The sequence below is a fragment of the Heliconius melpomene genome, chromosome 4 (assembly GCF_056956725.1).
Source record: "Heliconius melpomene rosina isolate 202511_hmr_F chromosome 4, ASM5695672v1, whole genome shotgun sequence".
Lineage (NCBI taxonomy): Eukaryota > Metazoa > Arthropoda > Insecta > Lepidoptera > Nymphalidae > Heliconius > Heliconius melpomene.
The window spans coordinates 4,838,247-4,865,592 of record NC_140392.1 but is presented as its reverse complement, the minus strand read 5'-3'; the positions used below and the strand labels follow the sequence as shown (position 1 = coordinate 4,865,592).

At 32.1% G+C, this 27,346-nt stretch overlaps 2 protein-coding genes across 5 annotated transcripts in view; both read left to right on the top strand.

The window, feature by feature from the left end:
- The window catches only part of Su(Tpl) (Suppressor of Triplolethal), a 45,669-nt gene extending 30,054 nt beyond the window's left edge, over positions 1-15,615 (top strand). The window contains exons 8-15 of one of the 4 annotated variants that reach the window (XM_085185069.1): positions 445-686; positions 2,165-2,197; positions 3,682-3,801; positions 4,157-4,241; positions 4,520-4,691; positions 6,077-6,214; positions 7,043-7,078; positions 8,222-15,615. In XM_085185069.1, coding sequence (XP_085041195.1) covers positions 445-686; positions 2,165-2,197; positions 3,682-3,801; positions 4,157-4,241; positions 4,520-4,691; positions 6,077-6,214; positions 7,043-7,078; positions 8,222-8,275 — 880 coding nt within the window. In that variant the 3' untranslated portion in view covers positions 8,276-15,615. The remainder of the gene's footprint in view (positions 1-444; positions 687-2,164; positions 2,198-3,681; positions 3,802-4,156; positions 4,242-4,519; positions 4,692-6,076; positions 6,215-7,042; positions 7,079-8,221) is intronic. The other 3 variants (XM_085185070.1, XM_085185072.1, XM_085185073.1) reach the window with 3 other exon arrangements.
- Positions 15,616-16,746: 1,131 nt separating this feature from the next.
- On the top strand, positions 16,747-27,100 carry LOC146539513 (uncharacterized). The gene is made up of 13 exons (XM_085208426.1): positions 16,747-17,061; positions 18,264-18,521; positions 18,846-19,789; positions 20,566-20,668; positions 20,925-21,101; positions 21,254-21,405; positions 21,755-21,921; positions 22,360-22,466; positions 22,954-23,064; positions 23,493-23,581; positions 23,766-23,850; positions 24,073-24,202; positions 24,757-27,100. The coding sequence occupies exons 1-13, from the start codon at positions 16,898-16,900 to the stop codon at positions 24,781-24,783; spliced, it is 2,514 nt and encodes an 837-aa protein (XP_085064552.1). The 5' UTR covers positions 16,747-16,897; the 3' UTR covers positions 24,784-27,100.
- The last annotated feature ends 246 nt before the right edge of the window (positions 27,101-27,346 follow it).

The following is a 27,346-nucleotide window of genomic DNA, read 5'->3' as shown; positions in this document are numbered from 1 at the left end:
TTCAATATTTCATTGTTTTTGATAAATGTTTTAGTTTAGGTGAGTAATAGCTGTTTTCCATTTAGGTTACCTGTATAATGTTAGTTATTGTACATATTATTTTGTGTTATTTTTGTTTTTTAACTCCCATATATAACAAATGTACCTAATGTTTTTGGAATCTAGTGTTTTGACACTTCTCTGGCTAAATTTTAAGTGGAAGCCTTTGTGTCTTGTTATGAAAGTGTTTACTTTAAACGGTATACTTTTGTACAGTCTGAATAATAACATAATTATATGACTGACACCAAACTTATTATAATGAAATTTGTTAAACAGCTTTGATAAGGACATACGGCTCTGTGGTTCAGAGTCTCGCTAAGTTCAGATTTTATATATTTTCTACAATATTTATATATCTTTAGTATGCAAAATGTTTCAATTATATTGTTTTATTGTCCACAGGCGGAAACCTCAAAATCTAACACCGCCACTCAGCAGCGACTCCGCCAACTCGCTCTCCCCCGAGCGCGGCAGCGGTGGGAAGCGCGCGGGTGCGGGCGGCGGCGGTGGGGAGGACGCGCCCGCCGTCAAGAAGCAGCGCATCTCTCACATCCGCCGCCCGCCCTCGCCGCCCTCCTCCGGGTACGCGACCACCTCGTCCGGCGAGCGGCACGCGTCTGACAACGAGGACGACCGCGGGAACGGTCAGTTAACAATTTTTTTTTTGTTATGGAAAAGACAACGCAAACTTCTTCACATTCTTACAATAGACAAATAGCATTACTTATGGAAAAAAACCAGGCAAATGAACGTTCCGGTCACCTGATAGTCGCCTGCCGCCCACGACTCCGTGCAACACCAGGGGAACTGGTGCGTTGCCCCGACTAGGTGGAGTAAACATTCTCTCTCTCTCCTTATACTCCTGTCATGTGTGCGAAGTGCCTGGGATGACTGGGACCACGAGAACGGTTGGTCGTGTCGAAACGATTATAGTGATATAGACCTGGATACACTATAAGATTCTTTTGTATACTGTCTATCATTCAAAGTCCTAATACGATTTAACAGTTTACGATTCAGTAAATTAACTTTGAATAGATAATCAAGCAAACTATATACCTATACGCACGCACACGCACATAGATTTGCGTTTGTTTTTCTTTTGCCAATTTTTTTAACGCAACACTTAATAGTACTATTATATGCAAATATGTTAAATATATATTTATTGTACAATTTTTCTATTGTCATAACGTTGAGTTACAGTTTTATTATTTGTTTAAATATATAGATAGATATCTCAAATTATACATAAAAATATTCATTTATCGCAATTAGGTAAAACTGTTTCCGTAAACGCGACCACTTCCACTTATGTACTTTTTTTGTGGTAAAAATACCGTATCCTCAATTATCTATGCATTCAATTATGATAATTACGTTTATTACTACAAATTTGAAATATTTTAAAATTATAACAAACAATAAACATTTATGAGGCCAGTTGTACCGTAGAGGAACAATAGTGTTACGTTGTGGGTTCGATTCCGACTCGAGGAAATGAAATATTTAATATTTTCATACCTTCGCTCTGGTGTAGAGGCAAAGTGCGGCGTTGAGTGCCGCCACTCAACACTTAATGACTCCTGAATTCGACAGAAAATGAAGAGCTGATTGTCTTAACAGTAGGCTCCCTCTGTAAACCCTGCTACATGCGGGATACAGCGTGAACCTGAAAAAATATTAAGTATTTGTGAAATTAACAATAGTTAAGTTTAGTTTCCTTGCTTATTTCGTTATTATATATAGAGTTAAATGAATCATATTAATTAGTGAATGAAATGTTATTAAAATGACATGGAACGAGGTAATTTATATATTAACGTAATTCTCATTTGTAATTTGGATTAATTTCAGACAACACATTTGTTGGCAATTGCTAGTAATAACAGGTCAGTCCCTCGTGGTAGCGTTTGACTGTAATAGCGACGGTGGTAGGTTCAGTTCCCGTGAACTTAAAAACAAAGTATGGCGTTGTGTTTCGCCACTTGCCACAGGATGTCTCATTAATTTGACTGAAAATGGGAAATTTTTACATTAGTTTTCCTTTGTCTTCTCTGGTATATCAGAAATTCAATGTGAAGATAAAAAAAATAAATGTAATTGTTTGCTCTGTTTACAGAGCCGGTGGTCGCGGATTCAATACCCGCACCAGGTAATATTTTTTGTACTTATCATATGGATGTTTATTGTTTGATTCATATAAAGCATGCAATTTGTTTTCATTGTGCATTTTAATAGTTATTTGTAGTAATAGATGGAGTGCGCTTTTTATGTAATATTATGTTATATAACCGTGGTATGAAATCAAAGTCTAATCAAAAGTATCTATTCCTTTAATAGTAATTTATATATTTGATTGCTTAAAGGAACCTTTGATTGTTTTAAACTGAATTGTAAAAATCACATGTGTTTCTCTTGTACCTGTTTGTTTTTTTACATATAGATGAATATGCATTATTATATAGTTGTATAATTTTCATTCAAATTTACTAACTAACTACTTACGCTAACCTGTTAATGGTGATTCTAGAATCAAACTATTTAGGATAGGACTGTATTTGTTGCATATTTTTTTGACTGAATCTTATTACATTTACACAATGAATTACATAAAAAATGTCTTTAAAATAACTAATAATGAAAAGTAGAAAGATGAATCAGAGAATTAAATTAAGTATTAATTTAATTTTTGATTGTATCTGATTATATAATCATTATTTTGTATAGTTATTTACCATATTATGTTATTACATTATTAAACTAATGTTATGGTATGGTTATCTCTCAGACACGTATTAGTCATACATTACATACAAAAATTTTAACATTTATAGAATAACTGCTGAATAAGTAATATTAGGCCATTGTGTCGCAGCGCCTTAGAAATTGACTGTAATTGCGACCGTCGGTAGTCGGTTCGATTCCTACTTTCTCTCATACCACGCTTTGGCATGAAGAAGGTGGAAAACGAAATGTTTAAATACGAATGAACGAAGTGTTCCCTTCTACAGAGTGGTATATATTATATGCGGGATAGAGTGTAAAGCTATAAAAAATGAATGCATAGTGATAATAAAATACTTGTGTTATTATCTACATTCCAAGCAACAGGAGACACATTTGCAAGTTAATTAACAAAGTCAATTACCTTTAAATCATGTTACAATAATTACACATAAAAATGAATATTTTTATGTAGTTATAGTTTGTATTTGTAATGGAATACCGTTTTATATTGAAATTCTTGTCATTGATCGTAAAATGGAAATTGATTATAAATAAATATAAGGAATGCTTTTAATATTATTTTTGTTCTACTTTATTTACCATGTTTTATGGTTATTTGCTTGTATTATATCATTTTTTGCATGTTTTTTGCCTTGTTCATGTTTAAATGCCTGCTTATAGCTAGCAGACATAGGGGACCCAGTGTAAAGACACTCCATTCCCCATGTTTTGCCCAATTTTAGACACATTGTGAGTTGGGTATCTTAGCGTTGCCCTTTTCCCCGAGTGGGAATCGAGCTCACAACCGTCGCACTTCACTTCAAGTCGAATTCAATGCCGCAACCTCTAAAGATTGAAATCGATTGTGATTAAAATAATTAATTTAGTATATTTTTCTATTATTTACAGTCAAAAAGGACAATGGTTACACTCTCAACTTCACTACCGTCAAGGATATCTGCCCCAGTCCTGTGAAAGCGAATGGTTTTATTAGAAGTAGTCCTCCCGTAGAGCAAACTAGTATCACAGGTATGTGTTTATTTTTATATTATATTATATTTATTCTGTATCTGTATGTGTTATTTTATCTTAAGAGAGGGGTATAATATTTTGTTTTACCAATATACCTATGGTAATAATATTCTTGACAAAAAAAAATAGAAGAAAGTTTGATGCACTTGTTATTCCCATTGCATGACAGAATCAAGCTTGAATAGTAATTAAAACAATACATAATGATACTATGTAATGCATTTGTAGAGGAAAATCTGAATTCTATAAATATGTTAGTTATTAAATGTTTCTTCAATATTTATTTAATTAGTAATTATTTGATGTTTGTCTTATCAGACTTAGCTTCATGTTAAATATATTATTGTTTCAGTAAAAGACATCACACATACGGAACCCATAGAAAATACAGCTTTAACGTCTGTTCCCGATGAAAACATGACTGAAGACATAGAAAGGTAAACTCCTTTTTTTATTATTAAATTACAACAAGTTTTTATATTAATATCTATTATTAAAAAATATCGGAAATATCTTTTTAAAATATTAAGATTTTGACAAATTATTATATTTTTTTTATTTAATAAGTCATAACATGTTTCACATTTGAACAATATCATCTTGTATTTTCCTTATATAAGAATTATGCAGCTGCATTACATTGAATGGAAATCCACTAAATTCCTTCCCTTCCAATAATTTAAAATGTAGTTTGATGCTATATTTCACGTTGCAGGCAATACCCGCCCATCACGAGCTCGAGCACGCGGCGCGCGTACAAGAACGAGTTCGCGACGCTGTACACGGAGTACCAGTCGCTGTACGCGCGAGTGGCTCAGGTGGCCGCGCTGTTCACGCAGCTCGAGCAGCAGCTGCAGCGCGCCGACCCTCAGTCGCCGCACCACCGGGTGAGTACTGTACCCATGGCGAGTTCGAGCTCTCTACTCAAGTTTAGAGACAGGTTGCAGTCGCCCCGGCCTGTCCCGTCCGTCACCAGCTCGACAGAGTGACCTCCTGCCACTATGATACACAGTTCTGACTTATGACTCAAGTATAGGCTTAGGAAAATAATCCTTTAAACGTTCATCTACTCTGTCTGTACTCCTCTCTTAACCAAATTCGATTTCGTTGTACTATTACCGTCACCGAAGCACGTAGTGTGTTCTTGAAATTAACTTATAATCATTTTATACAAAATAAAATATCTTAAATAGATTACTATAGTACTTTATTGTTATACTTCTTGCTACTTACAAATTAACCTTAAATTTAGGAGAAAGAGTAAAGTGCAAGGTAAAAAAAAACCGTGATGTAATAGGACAGAATTAAGTTGAGATGATGATTATGGGTTTAATTTCCAAGAGGTAAGTAATTAAGTATATTTCTCCGCGGCGGCTTTCAGTTCCACCACTCAAAACTCAATGTTTTGAACTCCGGTGGAAATGGGAGAACGTATTTTTCATATTGCTCTACGCATAGCAATGAAACGTTAAAAATATTAAATTTAACTCTTAAAAAAACTTTGTGTAACTACCCAATAAAAATACAATAACCCGATGTAAATTGATTTGACATCAATAAACTTGATTGGTGGTATTTCCAACATAACAACCGCGATTTTGCGAAAAATCCCACTAACAATGAATAACATTGAAGTACACAATATAATATAATTTCATTTTATTAATAGCAACACTATCACAGTCTCGTAAAAAGCAAGGCCAACCTCTTGTGGCTTTAAAAGGTTAAAGCCAGTTCGATACAAGGTCGGCCTGCATTAAACTATTTGTAAATTCTTTTATATATTTTATATTTTTATTATGTACTCACATGAATGCTTTATATTAAATTGTGATTTTATGTAAATGTGTTGCGTAATATTGTTTTTTTTAATAAGTACATTTTTTTTAATGAGAGATCATAGTATATAAGGATAGGCCATTCTAGAAGTTTTGAATATGTAATTAAGAAAAACTTTTTATTTTCACGGGATATTTTTAATATTGAGTTGATGTTATAAGTTGTGGAGATATTGAGTTGAGCTTTGAAATTTAGTTGAAATTTAAGTTTCGCAATATTTCAGTATTTTGATGAGAATAATATGATGGTAATGCTAGTCTTTAATTACGCAAATGTTTTTACAGAATTTGTTAAAGAAGTCTATAGTCGAGATTAATCATTCACTCCGCGAGTGTGAGTAGAATTCACAACCATCGCGTATACATTCAGATATTGTAACCCATGCTCCACGACGATCATACATGCAATATAATACAATATTGTCCCCCCACAGAGCATAGAACAGCGCATAGTGGATGAGTACCAGCGCATGCGCAACGACGCCGCCTACCAGCGCGAGAGGCGGCGCGTCAACTACCTGCACCGCAAGCTGACGCACATCAAGCGTATGGTACATCAGTACGATCATTTGGTGAGTGTCTTAGTAGAATATTCTTATATCTATACCTTTATTACCTCATACCTTTGTGTACTAATAAATAGTGTAGGATATGTTGAGGTAAAATTGAGGCATTCATTGAAAGATCAAACCATTTTTTTAATGTCAGACACTGGACACTCTTTCATACGGATTTGGCGATGAGTGTGAGTTCAATATAAAATGTTGTCTAATTAACCGGTAATTTGATCTACATGGTCGTAAACCATTACCATTCCAACCCCAACGTGCCTTATATCTCCCGCCCCTATTAATATAGTTCTCTGTTTTCATCTCTGTAGGAAATTTTTGACATTTTTACTTATACTTCCCATTATTTGATCTAAGAATGAGAAGGATGCTATTTATAAAATATTTGTATTTTTCTATCCTTAGTGTAAAATAACTGTTTAAAAATGTTAAAAGTATCATCTAATCATATTCTCGCATTTGTAATGTTTATAAGATTATTTTAATCTGACGGTAGTTTTATCAGTGAGACGATGGTATTAATATTTATGACTATACTTGATATGGCCTCATCTAATCTAGATATCTGTGACTGTGCACAAAATATAATATAAAACATGATATGATAAAAACATACAGCAATCAATGGAAGATCAAATATTTTTCTCAATTGAAAAATTTCCTTATGAATCATTATTATTCTTATATAATCAAGAATAATAAAATTACAAATGTCGTCTTGTCGTTTTAAATTTGCATGTATTAGAAACTATTGCTTGTGTAACGAAGTAATACTAATTTGATAGAAAATTCAAATAAAAACATCGCTTCATTTTAACATACCTTTTCAAGTCTGTAACACGATTAAAGGACTATGGGCATATTTCAGTAAGTATTTTAGGTTTAGAGAATTTAATAAATTATAAAAGTAGCAACTTTCGAGTAGGTGACAAAATAATCTTTGTATGAATTAAAAAATTTACAATTACTTTCAATTATATTTACATAAATTGTATTATTTGAATGTTGACACACGTGTTTATAACTTTCCATATATGGAGGATATTGACGTATTTTGTATTACGTCACTAGTAGAATTGCCATTACGTAAACGAATGTTTATACTAAAATAATCGATATTCACAAGAAATTGTTGTTTATAATATATTATTGCTATTTATGATGAACTATTGAAATATTATGAAATTATAACGTCATTTAGTTGGAAATGTACGGATTTCCTATTTAAATTCCCATTATGTTCGCATAAGGAAAATATTTCTTCACTTAGTTATTATTATAATACTATCCATTTATACTCATTTCGTTTATTTTCTTATAAATATAATAAATTCGTAGTAAATATTGTCAAAACAATTCTATGGTACTCGTTAATGTTTATTTTACCATTTACATTGTATTGTTCTTATGATATTTACGTTCTTTCATAAGTCACGTTTTGTTTTTTGCCTTTTATATTGAGATAAGAAGAGTTACTCATCACTTTTTTTATAAATAAATAAATATATTATAAAGTAGCAATGTACTTTTTGTATACGTTTTTTTATATTTACATACTTAACAAGGTTATAATATTCAAATAGTTTTTTTATCTTCTGAATATTTATTATGATTTAACCTTAAAAATAAAATTACATTAGTATTTAAAAATACAGTGAACTTTGATTATTGCATTTCGAAGTTTGAAATTGATTGATTGAATTGAAATCTTGCACCTTGAGAACTCATTAATATGTTGTGATAGAATTTTATACAACCGTCGGTGGCACAGCGGCACAGCGTCTGACTGTAAATGTGATCGTTGTGGGTTCGATTACCACTGGTGGGTCTCAATTATTTATGTTTTCCTCGCTCTGGTATCAAGACAAAGTACGGTGTTGAGTTTCGTCACCGAAAAGTCGGCAATGGAATGTCTCAACACTAGGTACCCTTTGAGCTAAAAAAATACTAGTAACTCATAGTTGCATCACATAATGTAATGTATTTAACTTAAGTTTTCTCAATTTCCAGCGCAATCCGAAACCGGAGCGAGTTTCAACGGCGAGCACGACGCAAGCGTACTGACACTCGAGCTACTCGCCGCCCGCCCGATGCCTCTAACACTAGTGACCTGGTCTAGAACACTTTGTGCCGGGACTAGAACTTTTATATATCTATATTGAGAACCGTACGGCGATTTTACTATATCATATATTATGTATATATTTGGATATGTATATGTGCCGTATATGTGTATAGTACATGTGTATTTGCAACTACCTTCATTTGTTATGTTCATCCATGAACATGCCTTAACAACTTAACTATAGGTGTAGAGATAAATTTTATTTATATATACATATATGTATCTGTATACATGTACGGCTTGTGTATATATATAGAAAAAAAAATTACAAAGTTAAAATATTCAGTGCACGCCAAATTGCAGTATTGTAAATGTGTGTATATTATACGAGGGATAGTTTTAAGCTCGAGATTCCTATGTATGCCTTATCGACCCGGACGAGAACGTACAACTATTGATAGTGACGTAATTGTGCTAGTTTTTTAGTATTGGTTAACGTTTTTTATATGTAAATGTAAATTGATATTTAGTACGTTTATGTTATACAGTGTTATGACCATAGTGTAACGACACTCGGGCGTTTTGTGGCGTTGTATAGAGTGGTTGTTGAAATAAGTGAAATTTATTATTATCAGTTAAGTATATAGTATTTTTGCAAATATCATACGTTTATATTCATATAAAATTAAATCATTAGCATTTTTTTATACAATACAATTTTGAAGTTAATTCAGATATACAAATCGACATTTGCGTTTTTTTTTGTTTTTGAGAGTAGCCATGTCATATACAATATAATATCGAAAACGTATTTAGACCAGCCAATGTATGCCAACGCTTTAATAATAATGTCGCTTAATCGTGTGAGTGACGTTATACAGAGTTTAGCACTGTATATGAAATGTACGCGTGTACACACATACGCGGTCTGCCCGTTTGGCAGTGCCTTGTTGTTTGGTCAAATTATTATTTAGTTAAAAACAAATTGTTATATTGCAGCTGATTACGTTTAGTTTTACGGTTCTTCCATTAATTTTTAATAAAGGAAAAAAAATAGTTAAAACGATATATGAAACACCAAGCGGGGATACAGATCTTCGTCGTTTACCGGATATGAGGGCCCATAATATGAATTTTAAGAAAACATTTATAATAATACCTAGCTAATTATTATATTATTACATATTTTCGGACATTAACTGTATTTAATGTATATCAAACTTTATTTTTTTACCATTCGCTTGTGGTGTTTAGCTTCGGCCGCAATGTTTTGAGTAGAGCGACACGGAGCCAAACACTGCAATATAAGGTTAAATATTGTACCATAATGTTATTTGCTATTGTTAGTAGTAAAGGATCTTGATTGCGACACACATGTAGGTCCTTTTGTTTTTTATCGATTGGTTTTTATAGTGTAAATAACTGAATACTTATATTATATATATTTTAATATCAGATAAGTACATAATAGTCCAATAGTATGTTTGTTCGTCCACACTTTTATTCTACACAAGAAAAAAAATATTGCCGTCTGTTATTGTTGTCCAAATGAATTTCGCTTTTAACAAAATTGCCAAGTTTTTCTTTTTTTTAAAAAAAAATCCTTTAAAAGGATGGGGTGGGGATTTTTGCAATTTTAGAGTCAATTTAACCGAAATGTGAATCTTGTATCGTTGTAATTCGACGTCTCTGCAGCTCTTGACTGTTGATCTTTTGACACTATTCTATTGCGTAGATTACTATACATGTATCTTAATATTTACTCAGCTTCAGTTTACCAAAACGATGTTATGTAATTTTTAAATGAAATTTATATAAAGTAATGAGCTAATTCAATTATTTATATACAAAAATAAATATGTCAAGATGTTGTCAGAGAACAGTCGAATGACTGAAACTTTGTCGATTATACAGTCCCTTATCGTCGGCTTCGAGTTTAAATTTTTATAACATTCGAAAAAGTAAAAACAATAAAAAATCGATCAAAAATTATTTCATATTGTAGAAAATACAAATTAATTTTCGACATTGCCAAACGTTTTGATAAAATACGTATAACTCGATAGTTTTTTCAAATGTTTTTTTTTGTGTCCCCTGAGATTTGCTTAGTAAGCTGTTAGCAAGTTTACACTCTAAGCTGACGTTACATTTTTTTAACAGTCCATCCATTTTTTAACGTTGGACGTTCATGATGTATGCGTCTTGCCCTACTTGCATTATGTAAATATAATAATAACTGTAATAATAAAAAAATATATATTATGTTTCTTGTTAAATTTTACAATGGGTAGTGTAATATTCAATTTCTCTTTTATTCTTAATATAATTAATAATATTATTACTATATATTTGTTCTATTATTTCCGTCCGTTTGTCTCACTGTTGCTATGTAAATAAATATCTGTAAATTAAAATATCATTTGTTGATGTCACAAAGAAGAGGAAAAGATACCAATCTCTCGAAAGGTCTTGATGATAAGTATAAAAGCGACAGTGAGGTGAACGTGTTCACGTGAATGTGTGGAATTTTGCCAAAATTATAAATAAATAAATTTCGTTTGCCTTAATTCGTAAAACAGCTTATTACTAACTTTACAAGAGAAGAAATACCGTTATGTTATTTTGTTTTTCATAACACTTATTAAAAAAATATATTGGTAGATATTATATTTAACTGTATGTCTTAAACAATCTTTTTTTTAGTAAGTTTTCTGCAAAAAATAATAATTAAGTGTTTAACTTATCTTGTAAAATGAACGCAGATATAATGGGCTGGTTTGCTAACTAAGGTATCGATTTTCTATTTAATTAGTTTTTAATTGCTATAAACGTCTCGAGCTAAAGTTAGCAACAACCGGCCAGTGTTGAACATCCACTAGATACTAAGATATTCTGGTCCCTTTTCAACCCTCCAGTTCACAATAAAAATATACTTATGTTAGTCTTCATAGCGGTCTATTCAACGTTTACGAGTATTTATAACCCTGGTTTTTGTTTTTTTTTTTTTCTATCAATTTTCGAATCTAATTCGTTTTGGTTCAAATTTTATCTTAAAATTAATGCTGCTTTGATTTTTTTTTTATTTATTTTTTTTTTCTCATGTTCTGGTCAATTTTCGATAATTCGCCCTAATTCAATTTTATCGTTGAATAAATTTATTGCAATTTTTTTAATCGAAATCAATTTTTTTATTCTTAATTTTCTTTTTTCATCAGGGATATATAACTCACTTTGACCGCATGTATGAAAAACCGTCTTTCATGTTTTGTCCTGAAACTAACGTCCATATTTGAAAAATGATTTAGCGTTAAGTAATTCTGATTTAATCTCTGAAGTGACAATCAAGTTTTTGTCCAAACTTTTTTTGAAATAAATATTTTTTTGCTAACTGTCAAACATGGGTTATTGAAAATGTAGTTCTCAAAACATTATGTATATAATATCTCCTTAAAGGTTCAAATATTAATAAAATAAAATAAATGTCAATAGAACATACGACTAAATAACTTTTGACGTCCGTATATAGCACGGACAGACATACTGAAAATTTTTAATTTATAACTCTGAGTAGGAATCAAACTCACAACTGTAGCGTTTGCAGTCCGACGCAGTGCTAAGTTTATTTTCTTTTTAGAATGAATATCATGAATTTTAAAATGTACAGTTTTAATTTTGTGTTTACGCCACTTGATACTAACTTGTTATACATATATCGCTCTTGTTATATCAATCTTCGAGTAAATATTAAAATGATAGATTACATTTTCAGTAACAGCATGTGATTTTGGGTTGCAATTTCAAACGTCCTAGCTAATGATTGTTTTTATTCAATATTTATTAGATTACAAAAGAATAAGTCGAATATGGTGGACGAAAATAGTTTATTGGTAATTACATTTGACGCCATCTTTGATCAACTGTCATGGCGTCCTCAGTTGACAAGAAAACTATTTATGTTCACGTCACCTATTTGACACGTATACTTATATATTAATAATATATATATTCATATAATATAATATATGTATATATTATACGACTAGTAAATTCATTTGAGATAGATTACGAAATCTTATTGATCGATCTTGTTTCAGTTAATTTTGTCAATTATTAGCAGGGATGTTACGGATGTGACATTTCGGATGCGGATATGAATATAAGAACACTATATCCGTTACGAATATATTATTATTTTGTTAGGTTCAAATAATTTCGATTATGAATATTACATTTTTGAGACATTTAATTTTAACAAGTTTTGTTAAATAATAATTTTGACAACTAATTTATAATTTTTTTTTAGAATCAACAAACTCATAATAAATCAAATTTAGACTCCCATATCCGATATAATATTTGACCAAATACTTATCGGATTCGGCCACGGCTGCGGATAGTTGTTTGTTTGAATATCCGATAGTTTCGATAACGGTTACGTTCCATAACATCCCTGATTATTAGCTTTCGTTTTGATTGAACTCAGTCAATTGTATTGTACGTAAATATAAAACATCGGTCAATTCACGCGAAAATGTTGCTTGTTTGCTCATACGTTTGTTTTATTTATCATTTTACTCATTTAAATGCTCAATGTTACGGTCATGATATTAGATTAAACTTCGCTTTGGAATCTTTAATTTATTATTTCTCTCTATTTATAATTTTATTATTCGATCTTTCCATAAATTAACACTAAAGTTTACTAATGCCACTTGTATTTCAATAAGATTATATATAGATCCACGAGCCACGAACTATCGTCATCACAAACATTGTTAGTGCGAAATCGTGAGATTTTGTAAATGGCGACCGTTGAAAATGTTATTGTTACCAGTAGTTTAAGCATCGATTGTTTATAATAATTACTGTCGGTTAATATCGAATGTTATTAATCGTTTTTTTCTCGAGAGGAGGTAATAATATCTTGTGTTAATCGAAAATATCGGAGGACATTGTAAAAATGCATTCCATTATTCTGAGTTTTTGCTTAGCACTGTTCATTGATGCACTCTGCGTGAATTTTATAATTTATAATTTCTAAATGAATTATACACAAAATCGTGTTTGTTATGTTTAAAATCGAGTTATTTACCACTTTTTTATACGGATACGAGGGAAAGCCGCTTAATATTTTAATATTCACAATCATTGTGTCTCCATTTAGTATAATTTGTTTGTGTTAAATCGTATATATATTGTATCTGTTTATATTATAGTGCATCAATTATGTTACAGTGTACAGACAACTCTAAAATGAACTTAATATATGTAAATATAAAAATGATAATCCTGTCACAAAGGGGCGCTATAAAATGTCACCCGTCGCCCGATTGTTACCCAATAAGTTATCAGATGGCCCGACAGATTTGTATTTTGTCATGTTTATATACAGATATGTCTCGATGAAATATCATAGTCCATTGTACAGTATAGGCGATACTTAGTGTAGTGAGGTCACTTACGTTTTCTTAAACCCTAGTTAGTGATATATTAGTAATACTAATTCCCAAATGTATATTAGCGGCGGGCGCGTGGCGGGACGTCGCGCTCGCGACTGTGTTGTTGGTTGTGTTGACCCCATTGCTAATCGTAACAATGAATTTTGGCCTATTTTAATTTATATATTTTATTGTATTTTATTGTATCGTATCGTATTTTATCGTCACCGTCACGCGCCCGACCGCACCTTATACTTAACATAGCTGATATTATAGCGGCTTAAGGCGGGCGTTACGTGAAGATCATTACGTTACATAATTATTTTAGATGTAGATGTTTGAGTTTGCGTATTCTGAACGAACGTTAAATTGTAAATTTGCTGTACAGTAAAAGGAATATGGCCGCCGTCGCGCCCGCGCCCGACGGCGTCTCGCAAGACTGTCGAATTACCGAACAACTTAAATACTGTGTATTGTCTCGATGTAAATAAAGTACGAATTAGACGTTTAGGCGCGTTAAGGGACGTAGTGTTTTTATTTTTTATGAATCGCTATATTAATATATGATATATGTATATGAGGCGGGAGGCGGGGCCCGGGCTCGGCGGCGGCCGCAACTATGCTGCGATATTTTGTGCCCCTCGAAATATCAGTGCATTATATATGAGTATATGAGTCAAGATGTATAGACGATGCGGTAGTGTTATTGTGTATACAAGTGTTTATACAAGCTCGAGTCAGGCGATACTTGCCAGCCGGTTCGAGCGAACGACGACTAGCTATGAATCCTGACATCGGCTCACGTTAATTAGCTTTTAAATATTTCATCAAAATATAAAATACACAAAAAAAAATGGATAAATTCTCGACCAAGTGCTGGTTGTTTTTTAAATTATTAAAATGTAAAAAAAATTAGATTATAAACAAAGTATAGGTACAATTTATGAATTATACTTTTCTTTTCGGCATTTCGTGTAACAGTGGAAGGGACTTAGCTTATTTGCTACTCAGAAATCGACTATATTGTATAGTAATGTTGTTTTAAGTTCGAGCATTCTCTCGTACACTTGTCGAAGCGACGAATGTGTTGAATGTTCCTTTTGTGATTTCTTTTTGCTCACGTCCTCTTCCATTGCTTTATTTTTTTTGGTTTCGCCAACTGTCTAATTGTATAATATGATTTTGTTAAGGCAGGGTAATGCAGAAATGAGAAGAGGTACTTTTTTATTTTAAAATAGATTGAGAATTTGTTTGAATGTTCCAATTGAGTTGATTTAATCCATTCAATGGAATTGTTATGAAAGGCGCAAGAGTTTGTTGTTTTTTTTTTTTTATTAAATTAAGTCATTTTCGATTTCAATGATTAATGAGGCAGCGATTAGTTAATTACGATTGTCAAGTTACCACAAAAACAATAGTCAAGTCAAGGTTGGGCTCTCTTTGGCGCTTTGTTTGGATCATATCGTGCGTGACTTGGTTATTAGTCTGTCAAAAGTCAATTGTAGATCGCACGGTACATCCGCCGAAGAGAGATTGTGAAGTGTTGTTATAAAAGGTACCTATTCAAAATCTGGATGAACAGACTAACTTCCAGTCGGATAGTATTGCTGCAATCTGCATTTATGCCATCTTCATTTTAATTTTTGAATTATGGGATCAGTGCCAAAACTTTCTTCTTGTTTAGCTCAAAAAAGATATGCAATTGTTAGCATGCTTGACGAACAGATAAGTTAATTGTTTAGTTAGTCTGCCATTTTGTGAATATTTTGTTTTGATAGTAATATGTAAATCTTTTATAATATATTTGTTTACAATAAATAAATGACAACATTATAAATAAATGAAATTGTATTTTCCATTTAAACTGAAGAAAAAAATATAAAAAGAATAATATGCAATGATGTTGGATGTTTCATTTCCATTTCCTTAGGTTATTTTTGTACTTGTAAATGTATGAATATGTGTGTAATTATCTAACATTTTAAACTGCAACAGTTAGTATTTCATCTTGTTTTAGAAATTAAATTATTCAATTTTATTACTATAACACATTACTATTTAAGAACTTTTTTTTAATATCTTAAATATTGGGCAAAGTAGAAGAGAATAAAAAAATTACACATTATAGGTAAAAAATTATAATTAAATTACATAATGAAAGTCTGAGTCATATGTTATATCTAAACACACTAACAATGATGCCGTCGCGGCAGCTGCAACAGCATCTGTAACCGTGACGGCTGTGTGTTTGATTCCTTTTCACCGCCACTAAACATGCGATGTCTCAAAACAATGTCTCAAAAATTGAGGTACGAAGTGTCGAAACTCTAGATTCTCTCTGTCTACACTTATATGCCGTAACTAAAAAAAAAATATGAATTTGATTAAGTTATTGTGAACTGAAGATTTAGATACTTTTTTCTAACTTGAAGTTAATACTGTAGCCGTACTGGCAATTCCAGCGACATCGGGTGGGTAGGGAAGAGGGTACTCTGTCTCTAAAAATTTGCAAGTACTGTGGCTGCTTGTAAGGGTGCTGACGGACGACGACGACTAACCTCGGCTTGTGGCCGTCGAACGGACTGGGAATAAACTGGAGTTTAAGAAGCTGCTACGAATACACTCTTAATACAAACATATGTACATAGCTTCACGCTTTATCTCTAGGCCACTCTTATGGCAACATTTTCTATCATTCTGATATAAATTATTGTTCATATCTGTTTGAAACTAATGACACTCTCTCTCTCTGTTTTAAAAACTTTAATATTAACTTAACTTTAATTTATACAAGTCGAAAACCAGCAATTATAATTATAATTAAAGAAAAGTAAAATATTTTAAATGTATACCATTAAGGAGTAAATATAAAAGTAGTGCTATATCATTTTATATTTGTGAGTTTCAAAGAACTGAATTTACCTATAATTATAAGGGTTTCGTATACTCTGTAGCAACTCTGCTCCGTAGGTTCTCTAGTATATGTGTATTATCTATGGTAGGTTCATTCTCGATGGTATGAGCAAATGTCAGTTTTTTTATTTTCATAGACATTTTCCAATCTTCTCGTTTCGTTCAATGTCTATCTGCACAAAAATCTGGATTTCAGTAATTTTTTTCCAGCTTTTTACTGTAAGTCTTTATTAAAGTTTTTAAAAAACTGTGCATCATATCGACGTCAACATGATACATTTTAAAGACAATAAAAATAAATCCGCGTTAAGTACAAGATGGTTACAAATGACGAAACAAGAACAAATCATCGAAAAAAAGAAGATGGAAATCCAAGCAAAGTTAGAAGCGCAAAAACAGGCCGCAGCTCTTGCTGCTCAAGCGAAGTTGACGAAGTATGTATTTGTTGTTTATACCTTAAACAAGTACCAATATATTATGAAAAGTAAGATAGCTTGTAACTTTTCTACTAGAATTGTCATTGGTTAGTGAGGGATATTTTTTGATTACTTAAACTTTCAGTATATTTATTTTTAACAATATGTATATTAAGCGAGATCTGTGAAATATGCAGTCTAATGCAAACTTGTTTATTAGTAAAACCTTAAACCTAAAATATATCTCACTGTTGTGTCAAACAAAATACACTTGTAAGTAAAACTTACTTTGTCACATTATACAGAGAATCACTGTTTCTGCAACATTTAATAAAAATATATTGTGACATACACCACCAAACCATTAAATTTATTCATTTGTGCAGTGGGATAACAGGTCTCCCTAATTTAAACTATTTTCATTTCTCTGTTCTGGTACACAAAGTACAGCATTGAGTCTGTAAAATGTAAAATGTCTGCTATTTGTGGGATGCAGAAAAAAAGATTATCATTATGTTGCTATAACTTAATAAACAATATTCATTAGGAAATAAAAGTTGCAAAACTACTCAGTATTTTAAGGCGACACATTTGATTTGAAATTTCAGCAAGATGTTTCTTTTACTTTAGAAACTTCTTTACTATAAAACTTAATTTTTTTTTACATATATCCAACACCAGTTAGTACTGTACAGTAAATATTAAATTTGGATGGACTTTTAGAATTATTAAGTAAATTAAGTACATAAAATAGTGCCGAACTTTTGTGTAATTATAAAGCTTAACTTTTTATATTTTCTTGCAAATAATTTCAGAAATGATTTTAACCATTGCCCCAGACGCTTAACATGGTTTTAATCCCCTGTCAGAAATTGGGAATGGAGTGTTTTAATACTAGGTTCCCTCTGCTAACCTGAGTACAGAGTGAAGCCAGACACCCCTAATTCCTATTAACTTATAAGCGCCTTATAATAATATTGTCTAATAATATCATTTATTGAGATATAATTGAAGATGATCCAGTTATGCAATTTAGATCCTAGTCATATAATTTATATGGTTGACCACTTTTATTGTAAATAAGTAAAGAAGAAAGATAAGCTTTTTGTTTGTCATAAAAACATTTTGACAAATCTTAAAAATAAGTTTTTATTGTAATTATTTTTAATAGCATTATTTTATGAATGATGTACTGATCATACTTAATTTTTTTAAATTAGCCCTGCAACAAATGAAGAATCAGGGTCCTCTAATATTTTTTCAAATGATGGAAGTTTTATGAGTCAGTATAAAGCACTACTGGAGAAGCAAAATAAGGAGAAACAAGTTAAAGAGGCCAAAGAAAAGCAAGAACAAGAAGCAATTAAGAAAAATAAAAGTGAACATAAAGAGAAACCAGAGGCAAGTGTGAAGAAAGAAGAGCATGACAATGATGAAGCTTATCATCACAATGAGAGAAGATCAGAAAGAGGATCCAGGTAATGTTGTATTTACTAATATATTGCATGGCGTATAAGTCATACCATGAAGCCCTTCGAGCGCATGATCAACCACAGGCTCCGGCAAGAGTGTATTATCTCTGAGTCTCAATATGGCGCCATTGTCACCCTCAGAACTTTGATGGAGGCATACAGTGAAAAAAGGAGAACTCTGCATGTGGCCTTTTTACATCTGTAAAACAAACTACAACTATTGCGTTTACAGCTATACGTCACACCATGACAGTCCTATTAATACATTATAATTTATATTACTTTTGCAATTCATAATATATGTACAAAGATTGCAACTTTACATTACAGAGACCGACATCGCCGCTGGAACGACAGAGGACGTCATCGACCGCTTAGTCCCACGACTCCTGTGGTGGAGGATAGAAAGAAAAACCTGGATACTTCAAATATCCTTCCTCTTATGCAACTATCTGTTAGACATCCTGACGAACATTCCCCGCCTAGCTCCCATGCCAATCGGTGGGAATCTCACGATGGACCTATGAATGATGACTATGATCATGATGAACAAGATGATAATTCTCAAGACATTCAAAATGCTGACTCATCATCTTTGGGACAAAGTTCAATGAATTTTGGACCAATGGGTTGTGGGCCGGGTTTGATGGGTCCTGGTTCTATGGGGCCTGGCCCTATGGGAGCTGGACCTATGGGTCCCGGTCCGATGGGCTCTGGACCGATGGGCCCCGGCCCTAACATGGCAGGTCCGTGTCCACCAAATTCAGGCTCAATGATGGGACCTGGGCCCATGCCGCCTATGCCACCACCACCTTTTATGAATTCTAATTTCCCGATGCCCCCTAATTTCATGGGTCCAAATGGCTTATGTGGCCCAATGCCGCCCATATGCGGTCCTAATATGCGTGGACCGGGACCAAATGGCCCTATGCCACCATTCTTCCCACCGTTCTCTAATCAAATGCCAGGACCCAATGGTCCACCTAATGCCATGATGCCCTCAAATTCTGGAAACCAACCATTTCGGCCAAACGGCCCTAACTTTTGTCCACCGCCTTTTGGTCCAAATGGACCAAATTTCGGCCCCAACGGTCCAAATCCGCCTTTCATGGGACCTAATTCGATGTCAGATTGCAAATCATTAGATATACCACCTCCTGAGCCAATGAAGCTACAGAACATACCACCTCCCATGCCCATGCCATTGAATCACATCCCGAAACCCAAGGACATGGAGCCATGCAACATACCGGCACCACCAATATCAAATCAAGGTAAACATTTGTCATGTTTTTTAAAATTATATATCAATTGGTAGAAATAGTCAGATTGTTAATTTAAACTATTAAACTATTTTATTTAATTTTTTAAAGGTTTTTCGTGTTTTGAAGTCTAGTTTCTCTCTTAATTTATTTATATTATTTTTAAAAACTTATTAAGATTATTCCAATTTTAAATATTTCACTTAATAAATTTTGTATGTAAAGTTAATTGTGGAGTCTACTAACTCTATTTATATAATTGGAAAAAAAATACTATAAACTAGAAGATCTTATAGAGATCTCAGTATAATCTAACCCAGTATCAAATAATGTATTAAAATGAACTAATTAATACAACAAACTATAGGAGTGTTTATTATTATATATCAAACTAAATATAATAAATATATTAATTTGTAAAATTAGAGAATGGAGTATATCTGCCTAACCTGCTATATGCGGGATAAATGAGTGAAACTGGAAAAAACTAAATATGTTATAATACAACTTACTGAGTAAATGAATACAGTCAATAATATTATAATGAGGGACGGAATGGGTTATAATATAGAAAATTGGTTAAATAGGTATAATATATAATTTGATTATACAGAGGGATAGAATGGGTTATAATAAAACAATCTGAGTAAAAGAGTAGTCTGAGTCATTAATGTATTAAAAATGTTTAAATGGGTTATACTCGTAATATAGCGAATTGAGTAAATGGGTAATTTGGGTAATGGGTTATGGGGGTCCTAAAGACAATATGTATGACACGTGGTGTGCAGTTCTCTCTCCAGATGTGGCGAGTGCAGTGCGCCGCGCGGCTGTCGAGATAACGGCTAACGGCGACCAATGGGAACAAGCACTGAAAATACAAGACAATATGTGGTAAAACCACTCAGATTTGATGAACGAACTGAAACAAGGATACTGTATTCATTTTTATTATACATATATATACAGTTATCTAGTTTTTGTAACTCTATTGGTTTTTATTATCATTAACATATAATAAATGTTGATAATTGATAAAGCTTGTAACCAGTAGCGTTGCACAACTACTTTTCAGGTTTAATCAGTTAAACATAAAAATTTTAAATATTTTCTATTGGCGTGTTTTTATTTAATAACAATATGGTTTCAGGTTCCTTCATAATACCAACTCAAATGAATATAAGGCGTATCGGGAACTCGTGAATCAAATGCGGAGGGAGAAACAGTCTGAGATCAAACCAGAAGATAAATATGAACCTGAGTTCTCTTTGGAAGATGATGATAGTAATGATAATAGTAAACCTATAAAGGAGGAAATTAATGACAGGTAAAATCGTTTCTTTCAATAGGCTACTTAAGTCATATCACATTAAATAAGTATTGTTTGTAGTATTTGGCTCAAAGCAATAAACTTGGCGAAGCCACAATTGTCACTTTAAAATAACTCTCATAACAAAATCATAACATTCATAATTTCAGTTACAACATCTATACAAATCAAAGTAACATAAAAAGAGAGTATACAAGTTCTCAAAGTGACGAGGATGAGAAAAGGGAACGTAGAAGGAGAAAGAAGTCCCGTTGGGGAGACACATCAGATGTGAAACCTACATTACCTAATATTATGCCAGGTATTCACATTTGTTTTATTTTTCTAACTAATAATTGTTTAATTTGCCACTATATAAATTTAAAATAACTTTCAAAACAATGATGGTAACTTAACCTTATTAATAATTTCGAGCATATTTAGACAGCCCCTTAACTATAAGGAAATGTCAAAAAAGAAGGCTTGAGGAGACGGAACTAATTATACATATATCAAACTATAGGGATCGTTGAATTAAAAGATAAAATTATTTAAATTGCTTAAATTATTGATTCATACATACATACAAATATATATTCACTGAAGTGCCTTATAGACATAATTATGATGTAGTGGAAACTGTAACTTTCAGAAAAAAAATCAAATTACAGGTGCAAGTTTATCTAAAATAGATGAAGAGGGGTTGAAATTAACAAATGTAAATCGTAATAACCACGCTTTGATGCAGTACGCCATGACAAACTACGGTACAACTAATTTAAGTGTGGAAGATTGGAAGAAATGCGAGAATAACTTTAAACTCAATTTATTGTATCAGGTATGATGGTATTTTTTTCGTTAGTTTCAAGCTTTATTTCGCATTTGGCAAGATAAGCAGAGAGTACCTGGTGTCAAGATATTGTTATTCAATTTCCGTCCGAATTAGTGATTAGATAAGGATTAGTGTTGAGTGGAAGATGGGGACATGAAAATACCTAACCCTCAAGCGGAGATCAAATTTATAACCATTGTGTGTGCAGGCAGAAGCTGTACTGCTGCCCTATGTCCGTGACTATATGGAGCATGCAATCTCTCTCTATATTACGTTATTTTTATATGTAATCTTATAGTAAATTTATAAAACAATATCGTGACTTGGAAACCTTGCAAGTATTTAAAATATTAAAATATGTATTAATGATATTGAATAAGATATTTGATGTCGTTATTTTTACACATGTTGAATGAAAGTAAATAATACTTTTTTTATTTATAGGACATGTTAAAGAAGAGACAGGAAGTGGAGCGACTGGCCGCGGCCGGTAAACACAAATATGAATATGACAGCGATGAAGACACTGCGGATGGAACATGGGAACATAGGTATGTATATAAAAAGTTAATATATTTTTACAAATTATTAAATTCATATATGATATATCTAAATTTTGTAGTGAAAGTCAGTCACATAGTTAACTTTTTATAATATAGTAAATAAAGCAATTTAAATGCAGATGAATATTTGGAAAATTAATTACAACATGTATTGTAGTTATTATTGTAATTGGAGCTTTGCTGTATTTAGCTTCACACTGTATCCTGTATATATTTCATAGCAAAAAAGAAGTGAAGAAGTGTATTTCATAGTAAAAAGAGTGACAGTTGTGGGTTCGATTCCCACTCAGAGGAATGAATTGTTTTCTTAAAATAAATAAAAAAAAATAGTAAAATCTTAAAGTCTCGTAAATCGAGTGGTAAATAGGGAACAGAGTGTTTTAACACTGAGTTACCTCTGCCTACCCTGCTACATATGGGATACAGTGTGTACAAACTAACATAAAGAAATGTTAACCAATTTATAATATTTCAGATTACGTGCCAAAGAGATGAACGCCACAGAGAGATGGGCGACGGAACTTACGAAACAAGCTGAGGGAAAACACCATATTGGAGACTTTCTACCACCTGAAGAGTTGAAGAAGTAAGTAATGTTTTTTTAGCCACGCTGGATCCCGCACATCGCATCGGTAGGCAGAGGGAGCCTAGTGCTAAGACACTCTGTTAATACACTTTCGCCTGACAGTCGAGACATTGCGAGTTAAGTAACGGGACTCAACGCCGCGCTTTGTCGTGTACATCATACATGCATAGGCCACGATGGCCTCTAGTATCACACCATATATATATGTACAATTTTTTTTTTGAAATGTGAATATATTAATGCATGCATTTAAAAAAAACAACTTGTGTGTCCAGAGCGGGAAAATGAATAATTCTTTATACCCAGTGGGAAACAAACCCACAACCATCACGTTTACAGTTTCACATTTTAAATGTTTTAAGCAAACAAAATATAAATTGCTTAGTTTAACTGTATTTCCATTACATGCAATTTTAACGAAATTACAGATTCATGGAGAAATACTCTGCGGTAAAAAGCGGTAAAGAGCCTGATCTGAGCGATTACAAAGAATATAAATTAAAAGAGGACAACGTTGGTAAGTTATCTTTTACATTTTCGTTTAATTTATGAAATTCAACAATTTTAATTATAATTAAATAATGGTGTGACGTCGTCACGCAATAGGACAGCGAGTGACTGTAGAGACGACGATTGTCGATTCTTGCTTGGGATATGAATTGGTATACTTAACTTTATTTAATCTAAGCATTTGTTGTCAGGTTTCAAAATGTTACAAAAACTCGGTTGGAGTGAAGGTGAAGGTCTCGGCGCAGAAGGGACTGGTATCGTTGAACCTATTAACAAGTTAGTATTATATTTCTTTTATTAGTTAAAAATGCCCCCCACTTCACTTCTTTTAGTTATGTTATTTATACTTCTCGATTACCATTTTCATATGCGAAAACTGTTTTATCTATACAACAACTTTATATTTAATAAATGACCGTTATAGACAAATAAATGTTGGCCATGCCAGGCCAGGCCAATTTGTGAAGATAGTAAAAAGTTATGATGTAATTATTTCAGAGCAAAACAGCCAGTAGCCAACCTGGGCCTGGGTGCGATGTCAGCGGACGGCGTGAACCCCGACGACGACGAGTTTGACGCGTACAGGAAGCGCATGATGCTGGCGTACCGGTTCAGACCTAACCCGCTGGTACGGGGTTCGATTTCGCATATTATTATATACCGATATTATCTTGTTTGGTTGATCGCACTAATCTCGGGAAGTACTGGTTTGATTGTTTTTTATTGTTGGACAAGCCATTTTTCAAGGAAGTACAGCGCGTCTGAATGTAAACACGACGGTTGTGGGTTCGATTCCTATTTAGGTGAAGATGACACGCAAGGTCGCGTCATGAAGGTTTTTAAATTCACTTTTCTTGATGGACTGAAATGGACTATCCAACACAATTAGAAATGATCTAAGCATATGAGTAGAGACCAGTCGTGACTCAGTAGCGCCGAGGAACAGAAGTGTCTTAATGGGAACGAAATATCTTAAGACTAAACTTCCAGGTTCCCTCTCAACTATGCTATGCTAAGTGCGGGATACAGTGTGAAGATAAAAAGAATTTTCGAGATAAGCATGTTCAACCAATCAAACTCTTCAACTTTAACTTGTTTTTATAGATATCTATATATTTTTTTTTATTTATATAAATAAAATTATAACTGTTCTCATACTAAAACTGTCTTTCTTGTTTTCAGAATAATCCACGGCGGCCATATTATTAATGAAATCCTCATTAAAAGCAAACAATTTTAAACACTTAATATATTTTAAATTACCTTATAAAACTTTTAAAAATGCATGTATATTTGTTCCTTACTTCCAAATTTTATATGAAAAATATTATGTAGGTGTAAAGTCTTATTGTAAAAACCGTGTGTGGCTCGACAAAAACTTTACGAAGTTTGTGAACTTAGGCATATAAACCTATTGAAACTTAAAAAATGAAGTCAAGAGAGAATGTTTTTAGATAACTATAATTATAGATATATTACCAGAAAGTTGTTAGAATTTCCAAAACTAATCCTTGTATTCTCTACTATATGAAATAAAATAATGGTCAATTTTGTATACAAACTGGCGCAGACAATGACACCTAGGCCCGTATTTATAAATCCCTCTCAAGTCTGAAATCGATCTTGAGATGCCGTTTTCATTCATAGACACGTAAATTATGAGAAAAAATGGCATCTCAAGATCGATCTCAGACTTGAGAGCGGTTCAAAACATGGGCCTTTGTATCGCTGTCTGCTGTACTTTATGCTGTCGATAATTCATGAAGTTCTTGTCGGGTTATAAGTATATCGTAGAAATGAAAAATAAAAATCTATATGAAAATATTTTTCTTCGTGATTGTGCTCCTAATATTAAACTTATATTATTATTTGTGAGAAATAATTAGATAAATGTCAGAATTAGTATAGAATAAAGGTTTAAATTTCATTATTTGTATATAGCGAGATTAGGAACCCAAAAACGATATTACTTCAATCACAGGGCAGCGTTGAGTTCTCTCATGCAATGTTTCAAATATTATATATTTTAAGCACAAAAATTTTCTATTACTTTGTCGCTTAAATCGTATATTGGTAAATATAATATGTATAGTCATATATTATTATTATTAACAACTAATATTTTTTTAAAAATTTGATATAAACTAGGAGGTAAATATAAAGTTACATATTATTTCTTTAGCACCTATTAAAGAAACACTATTTTATTTTAATAAATTACTATTAAATATTGCTGTAATTTTAGTTAAGTATGCTGAGGAAAAATAATATTAGGTCGTCATGACGAACCATCCAACTGTAAACACTGTTGTGAGTTCGATTCCCTCTCAGGGAAATGAATTGTTTTTACTTCCTCGAAGAAAACAGAACGCAGCGTTGGGTTCCGCTATCTCACTCCACGCACAGTCTCTCGAAAATAAGGTCGCAATAGGGGAGTGTTTTGTTGTAATACTGACTTGTACCTGCCTATCCTGCTATATGCGGGATACGGGGTGGCGTTAAATTTAAGAAAGATAATTATTAAACAAATATTCTCTTTTATTACTATGATATGTTTCTAAGTACAATTTTAAATTGTATTTCACGTTTAGATGTATATATAATATATATAATGTAACTACTAGTTAAATACTTTAGTATTTTAATTAGTTTTTTTTTTTATATAATAAAATAATAACACATGACAATTTTGATGGCGAATTTTCATATCCATCCAAATAAAGATTGAGTATTTTCTATAGCATGAATGAATTTGATAAATAGATTTATCGGATTTTTTTGTAATGTTTATTTTTAATTGTCGTTTGTCTCTTTGTTTTAATGGTCAGGCCAAGAAGAGATCAGTCCTGGCAAAGCGCGTTGAGATACAGCGTGAAGTTGATTTGATTAGATTTTTTTATTTTAATATTGAAGGAAAGGGACAAATGGCTGACGTAAGGTGATGATGTGTCAAATTACATTGTAACTATGTACAAAGTAAATGTTTGTTTGCAGATGTCCTCTTAGGTGAAAAATTGCAACTGGGAATTTAAGAAAAATAGATAATTATTATTACATACTTATTTAGAAAACGTATAAAAAAATATGGATTTGGACTAGATTGGAACCTGCGCCTCTTGGGAACCGTCGAAGTTCAAAGATGTGTTCAAATCCCGCTACATAAAATTTTTATACGTTTTCTAAATAAGTATTTTTTCCCCTAATTATGGAATCATACATAAAAAATGTTAAAAATAGTATTACATACTTATGTTTGTGGGTCATTTTAAAATTATATATTAAAACTTTTAGTCTATATTTAAGAATTCATTATTTAACATATATAGGATTAGTTACATACATTATATTTTTTTATTTTATTTTAGAAGCAAGCAGCTATGTTCATTGTGTTTTGATAAATTGTAAGCACCAAGTCCATGGGGGTATTTTTGTCTTCTATTGTTTCTTCCTTTTTGTATTGTAGTGTAAGGTTTTTTAGCAAGTATTGCATCTTGTTATTTTTCAATGAAATAAAAAATCATGTGTATATTTCGTTTTATTTTATTCTTATAGGTTTCTTTTAAAATATTTTTTATAAATATAATATGTTCAAACGCGTATCTTATGAATTAAAAATGATAATTTATAGAAGTTTTTTTTACTACAGTCCCAGAATTATCATCAGCTATGAGCTCGTATATCATATAAAAACCGTTTAAGAAGATTAATAACATAAAAAGAACGCAATACAACATAAAGAATAACTTACACTGAAACCATTCAAATAAAAATG